The sequence below is a fragment of the Myodes glareolus genome, chromosome 25 (genome assembly GCF_982192425.1).
Source record: "Myodes glareolus chromosome 25, mMyoGla1.1, whole genome shotgun sequence".
Lineage (NCBI taxonomy): Eukaryota > Metazoa > Chordata > Mammalia > Rodentia > Cricetidae > Myodes > Myodes glareolus.
Window position 1 is genome coordinate 4,841,115 of NC_142050.1, and position 20,589 is coordinate 4,861,703.

Here is a 20,589-nt window from a genome sequence, read left to right on the forward strand (position 1 = left end):
GCCCTTCTTCTTAAATTTCCAAGCCTTAGATGCAGGAGTTGTGTTGTAGATATAACAACTGGATCTAGGTAGCCCATGACCAGTCATAGTGTTTTGTAGTGGTTCTGTCTGCTACAAAGAGAAACTTCTTTGATGAGATGTGAGAGCTACACTTGCTTGTGGGTATAAATATAAGTATCTAGAACACAGAAGTTGGATTAGTCAACTGGTGTTAGAAGGTTCTTTAAGATCCATGACCTCACAAGCCCTTAGAAGCTAGGTAGGTTTCCATAGCAGACACCATTTCCCTCATGTTAAGTGTGCCATCTGACTGGACAGCCATTGGTTACAGCTAAGATGCGAGTGTCACTACTGCATCTTAAGGGCCATCTTCCTTTACTAGTCATTGTCATTTATAGGCATGGAAACTTGGTCAGACTACTGACTGCTTCCCTTCCTTAGCAGCTTGCATAGCATCTTCTGGTGTTAACAAAAGCAAGTACTCGGGAAAGAGGTGTTTGTTTTGGGCCCAGTTCAAACCCTTCCTACTATATCTGAAGTGCATACTGCCTGGACCTCGGGAAAGAGGCATTCGTGTCGGACCCAGTTCAAACCCTTCGTACTGTGTCTGAAGGGCATGTTGCCTTTAGCAATAGAGGGTACCTTCAGCCTCAGGGAGGCAGCCAAAGGCAATAGCAGTAGAGTATATTAGGGAGCTTCTTGTACTCTCCTTATCAACAACTTGAAAGATGGCTTTTCAGGCCTGGTGCTGGAGATTTTTTGTCTGTGGCACTTGGAGGTAGGTAGCATTGTCTACCTAAGTGGCATAACTTCATTTTTTTTAAAAAAAAAAAAAGCAATTTTAGGTAAATAAAATATATGGTTCCTGTGGCTTTCTCAACATTTATAGTGTTGTTCTTTTCCCCTCCCCATCTCCCTCCTTCTGTATTGACCTCCCTACTCTCTCCCCAATTAACCTCTGGCCCATTCCTCTCTTGTATCCTGCTACTCCTCTCTCTACTACCTCCTCCAATAGTCCCCTCTTGTTTGGTCTTTCGAGACAGGGTTTCTCTGTGTAACCACACTAGCTGTACTTCAACTCACTTTGTAGACCAGGCTGGACTGGAACTGCCTGCTTCTGTCTCACTGCCACCGCATGCTGGGATTAAAGGCGTGTGCCCTTATGCCCAGATAGTAGCCCCTTCTTCTGGCATTACTCCAGGTGATTTACTCATCCCTGAGGATTTGGAGCTAGGAGCTTCAGAAGAGGGAGCACATACAGTGTTTATTTTTCTGGATCAGGGTTGCTTCACTCAGTGTTAACTTTCCTAAGTCTATCCATTTACCTGAACATGTCATGATTTCATTTTTCTTTGCAGCTGACTTGTATTCTGTTATGTATATGCAACCTTCTCCTTATTCGTTCATCTACTGCAGGGCATTTAGATTGCTACTTTCCCCTAGCTATTGTGAATATGACAGCAATGAAGGTGAATGAACAAATACTCGTAGAGTAGAATGCCCATTTCTTCAGGCATATGCCAAGCAATGGTATAGTTTGATCATATGGTAAATTTATTTTTAGTTTATTGAGACATCTCCCCACTGGTTTCCATAGTGATTGCACTGGTTCAAAATCCCATCAACAGTGGAAAAGGATTCCTCTTTTCTTACAACCTCACCAACATTTATTGTGGGCCATTTTGTTGAACTTCTCCATCTGAGGAAAGATGAAATCTCAGGGTAATTTTTACTTGCATTTCCTTGATTAATAATGATGGTGAGCAATTTTAACATATTTTCTAGCAATATTCTTTGGAAAAATTTCTCTTCGGATCCCTAGTTCATGGTTTAGTTGGTTCATTTGTTTTCTAAGTTCTTTATATAGTCTGATGTCACTCTTAATGTCATATGGCAAAGATTCTCTCCTACTATGTGGGCTTTCTCTTTAGATTACTGTTACCTTGACTATACAAAAGCATTTTAGTTTTATAAGGTCCCAACTGGCAATTGTTGGCCTTCATTTTTGGGCAAGGGAGGTATTGTAAATAAGTTCTTTCCTGAACTCTATCTAGTAGGGACTGCCTATTTTCTTCTGACAGCTTCATTGTCTCATGATTCACCTGAGGTCATGGATCCATTTTGGAGTGTTTCTGTAAAGTAACAAATACAGGCTTAATGTGTACATCCAGTTTTCCCAGCACCAGGTCTAGAAAATGCTACCTTTTTTTCCAGTGTATGCTCTTCAAGTATCAGAACAAACATGTTTGACAAACATGAAGACATGTTTGTTTTGTTGGTATACATGTCTTCTGTTCCTCTGCTGTATTGTTTAATACTATGGCTCTATATTTATTGTGAGCTCCAGAATGGTGCCTCCTGCCAGCACTGTTCTTTTTGTACAGGGTTGTTTTGGCCATCCTTAGTCTTTTGTGGTTCCACATGAGTTTTCAGATAGTTTTTATATTTTGGGGGGATTGAAATATTGATTGATTTTTACTAGAACCTGTTAATTTCTTTTTAAGAGAATGATCATTTTATAATATTAATTCCACCAATCCATGAGCATGGGGTTTTTCTCCCTTTTTCTAAGTGTCTTTCTCAATCTTTTACAGAGAACTAAAATTTTTGTTTTAGAGATCTGTCTTAGTTAGGGATTACTATTGCTGTGAAGCAACACCATGCCCACAGCAGCTCTTATGAAGAAAACATTTAACTGAGGGTGACTCACTTACAGTTTCAGAGGTTCCGGCCATTATGGTCGTGGAGCGGAGCATGGAGGTATGCAGGCAGATGTGGTGCTGGAGTTGAGAGTGCTACATCTTGCAGGCAACAAGAAATCGACTCCCCTGTCATGCTGAGGGAAGCCTGAGAAAAAGAGACCTCAAAGCCTGCCCCCACAGTGACACACTTCCTCCAACAAGACCACACCTCCTCGTAGTGTCACACACTTTGGTGGCCATTTTCTTGTAAAACACTTCATTCCACTTATCATAAAACAAATGCAATCAATCCAGCTTCAAAAGTCCCCAAGTCTAAAATAGTCTCAAACTTCTTCAAAGTTCAAAGTTTCTTCTGCAACCCATGGCAATCTCTTAACTGTAATCACCTATAAAAATCAAAATCAAAAAGCATATCACATATTTCCAACATGTAATGTCCTAGGATATACATTGCCATTCCAAAGTGCAGGGAAAATACAGGATCAAAGCGAGACCCAAAGCCAGCTGGGCAAGCTCCAAACTCTGCATCTCCATGTCTGATGTCAAAACACTCTCCACATCTCCAGCTCAGTTAAGCTTTGTTGGCTGTGACACACTTTTTCTCTTGGACTGCTTGCCTCCTGGTTAGCAGATTTTCTGGGCAGGTGTCCACAACTCTGGTATCTCTAACATCTCGGCTTCTCCAAGGCAGTGCAGGCTTCTCCTTTACAGCTTCATGCAATGGCCTCTCTACTTGGTCTACATTCAGGGACACCTCCAACAAATGCCTGGCCTCAACCAACCCCTTACAAATGCCTGGCCTCAGTGGCTGTCCTTAGGCATGAAGGCAACTTTCAATAACCCATTTTTTTTCTATCTTTAAATCGAAATCCAGACCCACGTGGCCAAGTTCTGTTGCTTGCTTGAGCTGGTGAAGCATAATAAAGCTCAGGATAAGAAATTTGGGTTCAACCTGAAGATCTGTAAAGCAAAACAGCCAGCCACTGGCTTTTTCCTCTACCTCAGTCCAAAATGGTGATCCTGTCTCCTGGAATGGCAGAAGGAGACTGTATCTAAAAGCTGTCAAGCCCCATTTTATATTCCTCTCTAAAGCTGGGATCAAAAGTGTGCGCCACTGGAATTAAAGGCATACACCACCCAATTTCTATGGCAACTAGGCTGGCAACTGGGATTAAAGGTGTACATTACCATCATCTGGCCTGTAAGGCTGACCAGTAAGACTGTCTTACTCTCAGATCTTCAAGCAATCTTTATTAAAATATGTTTGAAATGCCACTACAGGCTGGAACATGACTCCCTCGTTTAATTAAATCTTCACCAACTTTTTTTTTCTTTACTGCCTAAGCATGGCTGTCCTTGAACTTGCTCTTTAGACCAGGCTGGTCTGAAACTCAGAGATTCACCAGCCTCTGCCTTCCCTATTCAAAAATTAAAGACTTGTACCACCACACCCAGCTCTAAATTTTTCTTTAATTCCTTTCCACAAATTGGAAACTTACCTGAGTGGGATCCTGCCCTGAGGTCACCACTCCCTTTATTCCATTTCTTAACCTGTTTATCTCCTTGAACAAAAATACTTAGCTCCATTCCACTTTCTGGTGTTCTGTTTCTTCTCAAATGCTTTTCCTTGCTCAGTTTGCTCCTTGTCATAATATATCTTCATTAAAGTTACCACTCATATCCATATGACAAAGTCTACACTAGGCTGTTTTGAGATTTCTTCTACCAAAGGAATTAATGCAAAACTCTTCACTTTAGCTTCAGGTAAACTCTTCAGACAAGAGCAAAATGCAGTGACTCTCTTCACCAAAATATCACAAGAATGATTTCAAGGCAATATACTAAAATTCTCTTTTGAACAGTTTCCAACATTTCAAATCATAATCAACTCCATTGTCTTCCATGCTCCTTCTAGTATGCCCCATTAACAGTACTTAAATCATTCCTAACCCAAAGTACTAAAGTCTAAAGCCCTCCAAATGAACACATGGTCAGGCCTATCACAACTATGCCCCACTCCTGGTACCAATTTCTGTCTTAGTTAGAGTTTACTATTGCTGTGAAGAAGCACCATTACCACAGCAACTTTTATCAAGAAAACATTTAATTGAGGACAGTTTGCTTACAGTTTCAAAGGTTCAGTCTGCTATGATCATGAAGGGAAACATGGGAACACACAAGCAGATACACTGAAGCTAAGAGTGCTACATCCTGCAGGCAACAGGAAATCAACTCCCCTGTCACAATGAGACAAGCATAAGAAAAAGAGACCTCAAAGCCTGTCCCCACAGTGACACACTTCCTCAAAGCCCGCTCCCACAGTGACACACTTCCTCAAAGCCCGTCCCCACAGTGACACACTTCCTCAAAGCCTGTCCCCACAGTGACACACTTCCTCCAACAAGGCAACACTCCCTAATCATGCCCCTCCCTTTGGGGCTCATTATTTTTTCAAACCATCACAAGACCTTTTATCTCCTTGGTTAGCTTTATTCCTTAATACTTTTTTAAACTAATATGGATAGAAGTATGTGTCCAATCTCCTTCATAACATATTTATTATTGTCACATAGAAAAGCTACTGATTTTTGGTAAACTAACTTTTTATTCTGACAATTTGCTCAATTTGTTGATATATCTAGAAGTTCTCTGTTGGAATTTTTGGCATATCTTGTGTATAATATTCTATCATCTGCAAATAGGGATAATTTGACTTATTTTCCTGTTTGTATCACTTTAACTTCACTCTCTTGTACTTTTTGTATAGTTACATGTTTGGCAAATTTCCTAACTTCTCTTGGCTTGAACTTCCTTGTCCATGATACCGGGCTTTCATGCTTACTGTGGGTATTAAACAAACCACTATCTCTAGTTGACTGAGTGCTGTAAGTGTCTGGTACATAGGAAGCACTCAGTAAGTATGACATAGTTGTTAGAGTAATGATCATAGTGGTATTAATATTCAACAAACATGGCCCCTACTCTACGCTCCCCAGAGTAAATTTCAAAAATGTTTGGACTCAGGAACTTCTGTGAAAATGCCCTGAGTATTTCTCACCCTTTCTTCTTTTACATCACTTCACAAAAACTATGAACTAATGCCCTTTGAACATTTTCTTCTTTAATAATAATAATTTTTAATAAAATCTTACTTCTGGCTAGATTAAGTAAAAAGGAGGAAGCTAATACAGTAAACAGGGAATCCATGGAAGAGGTAGAGACCTACAACTCAGAGAAGGAAACAACCACGGGAGCAGTTTGAGAAACCTCACCAATAAAACATCGTCCCATTCAAAATGTACATCTAAGTTAGAGAACATCGTTAGGATGTTTCGGCCAAGTATCAGCTCCGCTATTAGTCATCTCTGGGACACTGGGTGTCTATGGATCGTGGAACAGTTGCCAACAGAGGGTCCTGTGGGACAGCCAGGTTCAGGAAGAATTTCCTCACCTACCTTCCTCCTACTGCAGCTATCCATCTTTCCCTTCTCTCCTTAAAGCCCACAAGTCACCATTGTTGCTTCTCAGATGTCCCTGCCAGCTGTCTCCCTGAAACTCCCACCCCTAGCAAGTGTAGCTTTTCGCCGTTCCACCCTCAGCACAGACCCATGCTTCTACAGAGCCTTGATGCCACTGCCCTCCTCGCACGCACTGTTCTGCTTTAGTGTCTGAGCTGATGTTCTCCCTACATTGCGTCTTGTTTGCACTAGCCATAGGTGGGCTCCCATAGACAGAATATGTTAGCATGAATATTCTTATCCCATGTTGCATCTGGTGCCACCTTTTCTTTATGTGCAGACAGCGCTGGACACAAAGCCACAGTGGGCAGAAGGCAATGTTGCTCTTTGAACTCAACTGGCCTCCATAAGGTTCCTCACTTTGTCATGCATGAGCAAAATGACTTGGAACATGTCATTTCTCAAGGACTCATCTTCCTTATCTGCAGAAATGAGTAAACCATTACCTTCTTTATACAATCATGAGTAACAAGTAAATGAAGACATTGCCCAGTACAATGATTGGAACATAAGGCCCACTTAAAGCATGCTGGCTCTTTTCTCTATAGGAAATGTTAGATTCTATTTCTCTTGACGACATAGACTTGAGAGTAAAGCTAGTAATTTCTGGGTAAAATTTCTCTAAGTTAAATATAGGTTAATCCAGTCCTTATGAGTAATTAAATAACCAGAAATTTCACAATTGTTAAAAGCATAATTTTAAATATTTAAATTTCCATAATTGCTTGGAGACTTGATAATGAGTAAATATGACTAGCCATGCTCAAACAAATAGCTTTTTTAAAAGACGTAAAAGAAGAAACGTTTATAACAGTCTGCATGAGATAAGATACAAGTCAGTCCCCCTGCACCTTGTAATCCCTGTTATAGGAAACTTTGCCAACGGCGTTTTCCTGCTGTTTTCACTAGCGCATGGCCTGTTTGCTACAGAAACTTAAAAGCCAAACAAGTTAAAATATTTTTAGATGGAAAAAAAAGGAAGAAAATCTGCAAGTGGGTGTGAACGATGAGACCCAGATGTGAAGCTGTGGGATGCTATTCCAGACACATCTGGATGCTCTCTGGCCCCTGCGGTAGTGGTGTCGGTGTTTATAGACTTGCCTTTTCACATGTGACACAGTTAAACTTCAGATGGGCAGTCTGGAGACTTCTGTGTTTATCTGGATGTTAGTGTCATTGAATGGGCTCTGAATCAAAGGCCTTGCTTAATAGGGTTTGATTCATCTGCTAAGGCGCATTCTCTAATAAAGAACGATGACTTCCCTTGGTGGCCACATCCATGTGTGCTGTATGCCTCTGCCTCCTCTGAAGCAACCAGTGAGCTCTAACTCTCTGCAGCTCAAAGGATGAATAAAGCCACATCGAAGACTTAGATTTAGTTATGGTTCATAGGAAGGAAAAGTCAACACTCACATTTAGATAAGTATTGTTCAAATTGAATATATACATAGCATAGCGCACGGGAAGAGAAAACTAGATGATGTCTGAGAAGAGTCTCTTATGAGCGGTAATAATTCTGCTGTGCAACAGAGATGCGCTCTCACTGAGACATCGCTCGCGAGTCTCATTCCCTTTATTTGGTCACACTCAAAGCAGTATTCATGGAGGGCGAGAAGGTATTTTCAACCTCCCTATAGAGCAATAGTGCTCAACCCTGCTGACACTGCGACTCTTTAATACAGTTCTTCATGCTGTGGCGACCCCAACCATAAAATCATTTTCATTGCTACTTCATAGCTGTAATTTTGGTACTGTATGAATCACAATATAAATATTTTTGGAGACAGAAGTTTTTCCAGAGGGGTCATGACCTACAGGTTGAGAACCATTGCTTTAGAGCTTTCCCCATTGTTGTCTGATTGTGCCTCTTATATCAATGAATTTAATTACTGTGCTGTTTCATAACAAAGGAAATAATATTTATGCAATTCCATAGTTACTGAAATAAAAGTTTCTAAAATAAAAATTATAGCTATTCAATACATTTTTTACCTTATTACATATGTTGGGATTCATTTAACTATGGGTTCAGAGAAAAAACAACAATAACAACAAAACACCCTGGTTTAATACTCAAGTAGCTTGTGATTTAGGGACATACACAGTGAGAAAGGAACATAAAGCAGTTGAACAAGTGCTTTAATAGGGGCATAAAACACAAGGGTGCTAAGAGACAAGAAAGAGGTAAATGCTAGGATTGTCTAGAGGACGTAGTATCTTCGTTCAGTCTCAACGGTGAGTTAACGAGATAAGTAACACAGAAGGGTCTTCCAGTGAGCATGAGGTCAGAGTCCTAGGTACAGAGATATTACCTGTGCTTTACAGGCAGAGAGAGCTCATGGGTGAAAGAAAAGGTCACAAGATCTTAAACTGGAACAATAGAGAAAGGCATATCAGAAAGGATTCTACACAATGTGGGTTTTTCCTTGAAAGCCATGATCAACTACCAATTGTCAAGCCAAGGGTAACTTATCAAATGTGTACTTTACAAGTTTGTCCTGACAAAGGTTGTATGTGGGCATAGGCTGTGGGAAGTCCAAGAAAGGCACTACAGAGAAGTCTTGTTACCCTTCCTTATCAGACATGAAATTCATTTAGGTTATCTCTGCCCTTAAGAATGAAAGCAAAAGTCAGATGGTGGTGGTGCACACCTTTAATCCCAGCACTAGGGAGGCAGAGGAAGGTAGCTCTGTGAGTTCAAAGCCAGCCTGGTCTACAGAGTGAGTTCCAGGACAGGCTCCAAAGCTACAAAGAAACCCTGCCTTGAAAAACAAAAAGAAAAAAAAAACTTAAAAAAAAGAATGAAAACCAAATGTAGGTTCAAAATGTATGTGGTACTCAACGATTGACAGAATGTGGATGGAGAGAAAGGATGGAGTAATGATGAAAATAGAACATCTGGTTTCACCCGTAAGGTGAACACCAGGTAGGGAGCACTGGGCAGGCAGTCCCTTTGTCAGAAAGCCTGTCAGCATATTCTCTCCGGGCTGCCCCTGGTACTGCTAAGTTTCCTGACGTCCTGAGCAGACCCTGGTGGGCAGTCAAATACTGATAGCTACAGCCCTGAAAAATATCAAACCTATGAAAAATTTGGAAATTATCAGCATATTAAGATTTTAAAAGCCATTGACATTGATAGGACCACCTAGAAAGAAGGTAAAAAAATAAAAGGACACAAACAAGAAGTGAAAGAATAGCCATGTCTAGGAATGTGCGAGCAAAGGAGCATCTGCATGGGCTTTGCAAAGTAGTAAAGAAAGAAAATCAGAACAGAGAGTTGTCATGGAAACCAATATAGAAGGAAGGTAGGCCAAAGTGATTGAATCTATAAAATTTCTACATGTCTGCAGTTTGGTAACCACGCATGCATACACAAATGTGAGAGACAGGAAAGCAGGGCATATTGATTTGCTATTAAATGGGCCAAAACTAAAATAAATCGGACCGCTTGAGATGTGTAACGCAGCACAAATATGTGGGATGAGAAATTTCTTACGCGGTAGTTAAGGTGATGTAGGCTGATACCACATGTAGATGACAGAGATGCAGGAGAAGATGCCTACATCATCATCTTAACATAGTGAATCCTTGTAACCTCTTTCATTTAGTACCCAGAGCTGATGGTGGCTTCCTACAACAACAATGAAGACGCTCCTCATGAACCAGATGGAGTGGCCTTGGTTTGGAACATGAAGTTCAAGAAAACCACACCAGAGTATGTCTTCCACTGTCAGGTAGGAGTCAGCAGAGTAAAAATAATTCCCTGTCTCCTACCAGACCAAACATGCTCAGGGCTGTACGGCATCTGTCTTGGGTTGGGAGGAAGAACCGAGTTTAAAAATGGAATTGTTGACAATTTTGGAAAGTTCCCCCACAGTAACCTAATGTTTTGGGAAAGTGGCAGCCCTCTTCAAATGGTTCGGAAGCCTGCTTGGGGACTGTGTGTCATTTTCTTTCTATTTAAAACAGCCCCCATGCGGATGAGTTTATAAAGACCTCGCACTTATGAAGAAATTGTGGCGTACCACTTCCTCTGCTCAGAGCGGCGTATGTTTGCCCACCCATGTGGACGCCCTCAAAGTATTACCAGACGGGTTCCCTTCTGTCTCTGAAACACACTTCAGTGGATGCTGCCGTTTCTAAGTTTGTAGGCACCATTCCGTTCTGGAGATAATGATACTTTAGGAACTGAGTGGGGGGAAGATTTACCACCACCATTACTTGAATTATTAAGGAACATGGATGGAGCTTGTACTTTGCAAGGACAGATTCTATTGGAGAGTTGGGGGTGTTTTGCTCCTTGTGCCTCATGACGTGTGTCTTCTCTTCCATTTGACACAATGGGAGTGAAATTAGGCTCCCCTTGCACATGCTCAGCTTTTCTCTGTCACCATGACTTTGCCCAAATGACAGGCCTTAGCGCTGGCCAGTGCACCACCCCTTGATTAATGGGATTGTGCACAGGAGGATGGAAAGAAACATTCTACCTCAGAATTTCAGTTCCTCAAATATTAGAATTTGGAGGTGCCAAGAACAGCCCTGAGCACAGGCATCTAAAAGGGTGGAGAGATAAACCTGCTGGCCTCATCCCAGGGAGCTCTGTGCCATTTTCTGTCTAAGACCTGAGCATCTTTTTGAACTGAAATGTGTTTACACTTTAGGACATTTTCAGATCTAATCTGAGGAACAGGAGCGCTGCTGGAATGAAGGCCCAGCGTCAGTGTGCCTGAGAAACCGCTAACTCTGCGCAGGCTTTTCTAATTTGCTATCTCACAAACAGCTTAACAAGAAGTCTAGGCCTGTGTAGTAAATAACCTTTATTTTATGGACCTTTGAAATAAGAACAGTTTTTTTTTAAGATTATCAAGTTTGTCAGTCTGATAGACTCTTTCTGTAAACATAGAAGCACAAAATCCTAATTTTGTTCAGTTTTAAGGGTTTGCTGAATTGCCAGGAAAATACTCTAAGGATTATGGGATAAGAGGAAGCACATTTTTGAAAGTCAGGGCCTTTTAAGATGTTTTCATATACAGAAAGCATATCTTTAATTCAAAAGCTCCAAGAAGTAGTCTAGTCCATGCCGTTTCAGTCGATGTTTATGATGTTTATCATAACTTAAAGTTTTCTAATTATATTAACCAAGCCCTGGTGGCCTGCGGCAATTGTGGGTCATGTGGTTAATAATCCCAATATTATATCGTAAACAAGCCAATGGATCATGATAACACTAAGGAAAGAAGCAAGGACCAAAGATCTTTGAAATCATCAGATTTTTTTTTTAAATTATCTGTTTCATCATGATACAAAACTAATGCCAGTACTGACGGAGGCAAGCACCCACTATCCCTTCTCATGGCAACTTGGGTATCATTTACAAACGGCTTAAATAATTATTGTGCTTTAGTTTTCATTTCTCATTTAAATGATCCAATATATGTTTTAGAAGAAAATATGGTCTGGGTTTTATTTTATTTAACCCAGAGTAAGTGCAAAGACAAGAATAAGTCTCATAAGAGATACCAAAAAGATGCTGAATAAAACCTCTTCATTTCCTAAATTTCCCCTACTGTCTTTAATTCATCAGGTGACCAGAAACAGGTAGCAATTTTAAGCACTATCTGCTATCCAAACTGGGAAAACTGGTCATCTGACTGTTATGCCCAAATCCGCAAAGTCCTCCAAAAACCAACAAGGAGACCAAGTCCCTTATATAAAAGCAAAGAGCCTTTATTTTATGCATGTTTGCAAACTCAGTCTCTCTGCATTTCCAATGTATTGAAATAAACGGCGAGCCCTGAACTCAGTTAGAGTTGGTTTTTATAGTAGTAAAGTTTGGGGTGAGAGATTTCTAAGGTTCAGGACTCCAGATGGACTGACAGTTGTCTAGGAGTATCCTGGTTAATGTGTGCTGAAAAGTGATCCTGTCTACAATGGTTGAAACGTTAGGCATTTCTTTTGGATGGTCTGTTCTTGGGTGGTGCTTGGGTAATCTCAATTTGTGGTTCTTCCTGCCACCAGGTAATGCTTCGGGGTAAACTACTGAGACTCAAGCCTCTATTATACTTATCCATGGCTGAGTCGTACACTGAAGGTGATAATGGTTGGAAGTAAAGAACTTCCTTTGGGTTCTTTCTATTTAGCATATCATGGCTGGCTCCTATATTTCCCCCTTCACAAGCATGGATGACAGACCCAATCTTGTCCATAGTTTTAAGGAGGTATTATTGGGACTAAGAACTACTTAAGGTAATTTGGCATTTCAATGGGCACTATAGGTAGTTGTCTTGACCCCCATGCCAGGGAGTTCCCACTTGTCTCAGCCTTTCAACCTATTCTGGCCAGGGAATATGGGACAATGTGTTCTTTTCCACAGCTACTTCAAGCTGACATTGGGGCATTGTTATCAGGGCCCAAGCAGGTTGAAAGGCTAGCCAAAGGTAGGGGGGGGAATTCAGGCAATGGAGCACTCATCAGACTCTGTTGAAGGGACAGGAAGTGTTCATATCAACTGGACTGGTCCACATCAGCTTTCAGGAAGTTCCATGGCTCGCCACCATTCAGAGCAGGTTGTAGTCAGCAACTGATGCCTAGATATGTCTGCCAGCCAAGTGAAAGCCTATTGAGATAAGTTTAAACTAGGAACAGAAATTAAAATTTAGAAAAAGAGCAGATAACATGTCTGTAAACAGAAGGACTAGACTCATACCTTTGAATCCTATCAAAAACTCCAGATTTTGGTTAGAAGCATGTATATATTTTTGCTGTCCAGAGAACCATGTATGGTAGCTTCAGAATGAGCTAACAAGTTGACTATAGCTTTGTGGAAGAATCTGGATACCTTTTGCTGTTAAACTGACATTATGACTGCCCTAGTCATTAATACTATCAGAGATCTCAGAAGGATAAATACGGTATATCTGAATACAAACCAAATAGTTTCCAAATCTATTAAAAGTGACAGGGACCAGAGTCCATATACATACAGTTAGCCATACCCAGATCTTGATATCACTGGAGGTAGAAATATCTAGAACAGCAGTCTTACTGTCTAAGCCAGGCCCATCAGGTGAATTTTTTTTCTTTTTCTATGGAAGAGGGACATGGAAAAGATTGACCTTATTTTGTTTAGGCCAAAGTGGTGCAATCAATTCTCCAAGGTCCTGATGTTTGTCCACAGTCTGGACCGGTTCCTGGCAGCAAGTGTTGCACTGGGGTATTTTACCAGTGGTTAGCGTCATCATAATCCACGTGGAGACATCATGGTGTCTCATAATTTTCTCTGGAGACCTTGGGTTGCTTCTAGGATCTCTGAGTCTCTGTCAAATATAATATGCTTTTTAATCCTTATTTTAAATGCCATATTCTGCAGATCTCTGAAGTATGAGGGCTGCCTGGGTATGTCTGATTAGACAAACTTTGTTTCTCATTATTTGCCTTGTTTGACTTTGAAAACATATACAAGGAACTGAATAAAACTTATTCCTGTAGCTAATTATATCAGTACTTTAAAAATGACAGGCTAACTTGTATTTCCTTATAGTCTATAATAAGTTAGCAGCCTTCACAAGACTAGAACTCCACACTCTGTAATGATTTTGAATTAAAGCTAATAAAGAAACTGAATTAGTCATCCCGAGGGTAAACACAGAACAAGTTTATATCTAATTATTAATGCTATTTCCTGCAAAGGCAAGGAACAGGCCCCAAAGTGAAATGGGAATAGGAGGGAATCTAAGGGCTAGCATTGTCCTAGGGCAAACTGAGACTCAGGTCTACCTTCCTGCTGATCTATAGAACCCACCTTGGCAGGTGTGTACCAGGTTGCCCTGGGAAAGCTGCCCTGGGTCCCACACTGACACTACAACTTCAGATATAAGTCAAGACTAGTTTATTTAGCTACACATGCATCTAATGATACTTAAGAGCAAATCTATGGTCTCAGTTATGAAATAGGTGATTCGTGTAAGTGGCCTTGATATTCATGAAGAACACATTTAGGAAAAGTGAAAAAAGGTTCTTGTTGTAGATGTCTCTACCATCTACTTTGTGCCAGAATTTAATGGCTCTTAAGGGTTCTAACTTTAGCAACTGCAGGCAGCAACCTGTAGAATCAACTTTCTGAAAGACGAAGAGAATGACCTCTGAGAACTCTTGGGAAAGAAGGAAAGACAGAAGTAACAGCACAAGTAATCCCAGTCGGGTTCTATATCCATGAGATCAACTCACCATGGCCTGGGAACATTGAAAATAAACTATCTGTACTGAAAACATACACTTTTTGTCATTATCCTCTGAGTATAACCAACAGTATCAACAATACTTTAAGTATACAGGGAGATATGTACAAATTATATGCAAATGTTATACCCCTTAGCATAAAAATTTGAGCATCTGCAGACACTCAAAGGAAAGGAGGTCTTGAAACTAGTCTCCAAGGATACTGAGGCACAACCATGTGAAATTCTTCCGCAGAGTTTTGTGGTTTTTATTTTCCCAGAAAACTAGAGCCAATGGGAAATACATATCAGATATTCAAGAGAAAAAGGTATTCATTGAGACAGAGACAGAGCGAGAGAGAGAGAGAGAGAGAGAGAGAGAGAGAGAGAGAGAGAGACTTTTTAATAAATTTACCCTTAAATTCTGGCAAGCGCAGAATCTATGGAGTTGGCCAGAAGGTGGAGGTGGAGATTTGGATAATGATGAAGGCTGTGATCCTAAGACTGAAGTCTATAGCATAGGCCAGCAAGTCAGAAGTTCCATACTGCCAATAGAATCAGTTCCTCTTTGGGAACCCCAGACCCTGCTCTGAAGACCTTCGGCAGATTAGCTCCTTTGGCAGATTAGCTGAAGCCCTTTCTCCTTACTGAGGAAAATCAACTTTCCTCAAAGTTTACTGACTGAAGTATTAATCACTATCTAAAATAAACTTCCCACTGACACCCAGACTAATGTTTCACCCATAAACTGGGCACAGGGTAGCCAAGTGAACATATAAAGTTAAAACTCTGATTTCATCCTAAGCAGTCAGGAAAACAGGATCTTTCATAACTTCTAAAATTAAATTAATTGCAGATCACTTTAGGATAGCAAGCTACTAAATTCACCTGAAAAGTTTAACTTGAAGAGACGATGAACATCCCTCAAAAAGGACAAAGCATGCATTTGAGATCACGGGGAGTCAGTCCATGGCACTAGGTCTTTTAACATACACAAGTATTGAGAGTCCAGCATTTACATTCCTCACCATGGGCTTTCAGTGACTGCAGACTAGAAAGCGGCTCAGAAGAGCCATGAAACAAGATAGGGATCCGTGAATGGCACAGCTAGGTTGAATTAAGCTGACATTTCCCCCCCCCCCCAAAAAAACCACATCCTGTGCCATTCTGTACCAGTAAGGGAGGCAACCACATGTAGGTGTGTGGCTTTGTGCCATGAAAAGGAGGAGGGTGAACGGGGAAGAAATGAAACAAGCCTTTACCTAAGTTGATTGTTATAACGTTCTGGGTGACTGTAAGAATGACTGTGGCCTGGATTCTGTCCTCAGAAATTCTGATTTACTTCATCTGGGGTGTACACAGGCAAGGACAGGATCAACAAAGATTTCTCTCTGGCATCAGGTTGCTGCTATTCTAACCTGATGGGGAAAGTCAGTGAGTCCACAGAATTCCAATTAATGTGAGCAATTGGGTTTGGTGGCTCACTCCTACAATCCTAGCACTCTGAGTGCTCGTGGGGAGTGCTGCTGAGGAGCCGGCGCTGTGCGTCGGAAGCCATCTTGGGATACATTTTCTTTAGTTCCTAGCCAGATAGCACCATAAAATAAACAAAAGTCAAACATAGAAAAGAAAGCAAATGCCCTCCCTCCCTTCTGACATATGACTTCTCTCCTACATCTTTTCTGACTGCTGATAAATTTCATTTTTTAAACCAGTACTTTCAGGATACTAGCTCACCAAAATCAAATCAGTTGAGTTCTCACTCTCCTGTGAAATTCTGGTGATTTAGAGGTTAGATGAATTATTTTGCTCTAAGACACAGGGCTGGGGACAGGAAAAGGTGAGAGAGCCTTATGGTGACTATACTGTCATCATTTTAGCTAATCATTTCTTATAAATCTCCATTGATTTTTTTCATGTTTCCAGTACATACGTGCAAACAAATTCGGTGACTCATAAGACTATTTCTTCTGTAAACAAGCTTCAACTCAGTCTCCCATCTGCAAGACCCAATGAGCTTTCAAGCTAATCACAAAAAGCTTTCAGAGGAAGGCTCATTTTTCTGCTATGAAGAGGAAAGGCCAAATACCTTATCCTTCCATGGGCGGTTCATGTGTGTGTGCTACACTAAATGTTTCATGTGGGCACTGGGCCTGCATTTTCTATTTTCATTTCGATAAAAGCTGTCTATACTTGGAAAGTACTGGTACACTCTGCATAGAAATCAGCCCTGTGGCCCCATCCAAGTTTGGCAGTGTTCCTGCTGCCTTCTGTAGTGGCTTCACACACTCTCATTAGATTATATGTCTGACCACCCTGCATCACTTGCCCCAGTGTGGTCTTTTTCTTTAAAATGGAATGAAGAGAATCAGAAATATCTATCTTAGAATTATCGGCATCGACGTAAGGAAAAATGCTTTATTTAGTGACTTAATGTGGTCAGAGGGTTTTTCCTTTTACATTTCCTGGCCTCCTCTTTTTGAGGATCATCTGGCAATCACCTCCAACTGTCCGTGGCTGACCCTCCATGGTTCTGCAGGAGAGGGAAATGTGGAGCAGGATATCAGCTGACCCTACGGGTGCCAGCATAGAAACCCCTCAGCTATTTTTTCCCCTATGTGTGGCTTCACTTCTCATTAAGATTCGACAAAGATTACAGATGGAACCGCAACTGGTGGTCTCAGCTGCCCAGCCTTTGGGCCTGCTGAGGTTCCCAGTGACCTCGGAAAGAGCTCCGCCTGTAAGGAGCCACAGTAACCAGCGAGAATGTGGACTGGTGGTGAGGACAGGGACAGAAAGCTGGGTAATGCATCTCCATTTCTGATGGATAATCCAGCTGGCTGACCCTGAGTGAATTGTGGTGGCCCCCTGACCCCATAAAGAGAGGCCCTCCCCAGCCTCTGGTAGAATTGTGAACTTCATTTTAATAAAGTCAATTTCTCACTAAATTTTGTCCCTCCTCCAACCCAGACTGAGTTCATAGTCTGAATCTATAAAGCAACATTGTGTGTAAAATTGTTGGACACCAAGCTCTAAATGAGTTTAAATGGATTTCCTAACGTATATTGTAACCAATAAGTATTAGAATCTCCCTTAATATTTTTTTCTTTATTATAAAAGGAGGATTACCTTTCTTTAAAACGTATCTGGTAAAAAGGAAGAAGCATTTCCAAGTGTTTTTCATGGATTTGGAAAAAAAATCCCTATTAGTTGATGTGGGAGAATTATCTGTATTCTGTCAATCATATTTTAAATAAAAGCTGATTGGCCAGGCAGGAAGTATAGGTATGTCAACCAGGCAGGAAGTAGAGGCGGGGCGATGAGAACAGAAGTATTCTGGGAAGCAAGAAGCTCCCTCCGCAGTTCTGCCCAGACCACCAAAGAAGCAAGATGTGATCTGCCTCTTGGAGAAAGGTACCAAGCCATGTGGCTAACATAGATAAGAATAATGGGTTAATAAGTAGTCTGAGTTAATGGGCCAATCAGTTTTATAACTTATGGAGATCTCTGTGTGATTTTCTTTGGAGCTTGCTGGTTGTGGGGAACTGGGCAGGAAATAAATCCCAACAAGCAAGCCCCTTCATGTTACAATTAGTGACCAAGAAAGAAAAGAGAGAAAGAATAGAACGTTCTTTGAAGATCATGCTTTGCTCCATAGTCTTTGACAGTCCCTGGCATTTCAACTGAAGCACTTCATAGATGCTTTGTAATGGGAAAATAAATTCCGTGGTCAAGAATATATAGGTTAAGGAGAGACCCAAACAGTTCTCAAATGAGATGTTTAATGCATCTCGGAGTAACCAAACAGAAGAGACTATGCTGTACCTATGACACACATTTCAGAGTACAGAATTATGGAAAATTAAAGGTTGCATATATTAAGAACATCAAGGTAATATCAGCTTTTTACAGAAAAGAGCAAGCTGCCCTGGACCATTTTTATCTTCTGTGGTCCTCTAGAAAAAGGCCTACGGGACTTTAAATACAATGCTGAAATGAAACACAGGCATGAGGAAACACTTCATAATGGTTTGATTACTGAGACTTTAACTAGATAGTGATTCTTTTAAATAAAACAGCAAGCACGTCATTTTCCATTTGGCCCAAGGAGCTAGAAGCAGAAAAACCGCCTTTCCAGGTTTCATTCATCATTTACCCTCTTTTTGGAGCTTCTTCAAACAGGGAGTAACACAAGGCCTGGGCACAGAGATGCTCGCCTTTAATCACAGCACTCACAAGGCAAAGAGAAGTGGATTTATATGAAGCTAACCTGGTCTACATAGCAAGTTCCAGGTCAACCAGGGCTACACGGTAAGAACCTAATCTCAAACAAATAACATAAGAAGTAGAATTAGTCACTGAGATATATTTTGGGAAACTGGGATTGATGCATGGATTATAGCAAAGAGATGGAATTCAAAGTGATGGCTCATCTAAACCCAGTAGTAAAGGGCTATTGTGCTATTGACCAATAAGCAGTGAGTAACTTGATGCTGCCACATCATAAGCATATAACTCTGAGCGAAGTGTTTTTAATTGTTTCCTCATCTTTCCATAGCACAGAAGATCAAGCTGATGCTTTCTGTTAGGATAACAAATAGTATCCCATTGATGTACATATACAGCCAGATGTGGACCCCAGAATTGCACATGGCATCCATTCTCCTAAATGTCCTTCCCTCAACCTCCCATTCCTGTGCTATAATACACTTGATAGGATTTTCTTCATCTGTGCTTCAAAAAATTACCCTCAGGAATTGTTGGTTCTGGCAGTGATAGTCAGCAGCAGTGTGAGCAAGTTCTCTGGCCTGTCACGTCTGTGTCTGTCTCCTCCATGGCTATTCACGGACGTCAGAGAAACCTTGGTTTGGGAGAGTGGGGTGAGGGTGTTGAGATAAATGGGGAGAGGGATCTATTTACTTCTTCAGATAGTTGTGAGGATAAAGATACAGCATAGGAGCTGGGAGATGGCTCCACAGGTAAAGATGCCTGCTGCCAAGTCTAATGACATGAGTTCCACTCTCAGGACCCACGTGGTAGAAGTAAAGAACCAACTCTCTGAACACCACACAAGCACTGTGGTATGCATGTACATAAATGGACATGTACACACTCACACACACAAAATATGCATCCATGTATATGTATGTAAAATTAGACAATGTCGATATGTTTGGGACTCACATGACTATCCAGAGTTCAGTGTAGACTGGGCTGGCCATTTGCTGCCTAGGGAAGAGTACACACAGGCCATCCTGAGCATTTCCCTTAGCTGTATTCAGACACCCGGGGGCAATTTGAAAGAGTGTCAGTAGTATCATGTGGTGTGGTGGGAGGAAGTCTCAGGAGGGCAGTGTTCTCCCTCAGAGGTCTGTGGAGGACAAGGAAACCTCATTCCTAAAAAGGAACAACAAAAGGCAGGGTGACTGGGTTGCTCCCCTGGCCTACCTTTGTATTAACCTGGATCATTTTATAACCATGCATCTATGTATGGCTGTATTCTTTGTAGTTTAGGAAAAGAATCGTCTCTTAGTCATCTATTTCTAAAGTATAACTTCTTTCCCTCTGTGTGTGTGAGGGCTGGAGTTGCCTGATGTCGCCAGAATTATTGGCCTGCTTGAATCCCCAACCCCTGTTGCTAACAAACAATGAGACTGATGTCCCCAGTCACACAGATATTCAAACACTTTCATCAGAGTAATTTGGGCAGCAGACTGCCTCAGTGGTGCAGCTACTGCTTCCTTGCCCTTGCTCTGACAAATAACATCCCACCCACACTCTTGAAATAAACCTAAGAAAGTAGAAACTGGGCAAAGGAAGACGGTATTTGGTAGGAGAGAGAAGGAGCCAAGATAGGAGAGTGGGGAGGAGATTTTGGTCAAGAAACATTACAGAAATTGCAGAAGACTAAATTTTGAAGAGAATTTGGTATTTGAAACTCAGTGTTTGTAATCAAAGAGAACTGTGAAAACAGAGTTATCATCTGTCCTTCCAGGAGAAGCCTTCTACGATTTGTTATAACAAGGAATCTATATTGGACTCTTCCGCCTGTATACTGATTACTAGCATTCCAATGACATGCTTATGCCTAGCTAGAGGATTTCTCATGGCGTAAGGATTCAGATTGGTTATTTTCATGCTTGATCTTAGCCG

General features: G+C 41.1%; 1 protein-coding gene across 6 annotated transcripts in view; it reads left to right on the top strand.

The window, feature by feature from the left end:
* Window positions 1-20,589, top strand: part of Dync1i1 (dynein cytoplasmic 1 intermediate chain 1) — a 311,008-nt gene that overhangs the window by 201,606 nt on the left and 88,813 nt on the right. For all 6 annotated transcript variants that reach the window (XM_085683897.2, XM_085683899.2, XM_085683900.2 and 3 more), the window contains one exon: window positions 9,829-9,954. In XM_085683897.2, coding sequence (XP_085540023.2) covers window positions 9,829-9,954 — 126 coding nt within the window. The remainder of the gene's footprint in view (window positions 1-9,828; window positions 9,955-20,589) is intronic.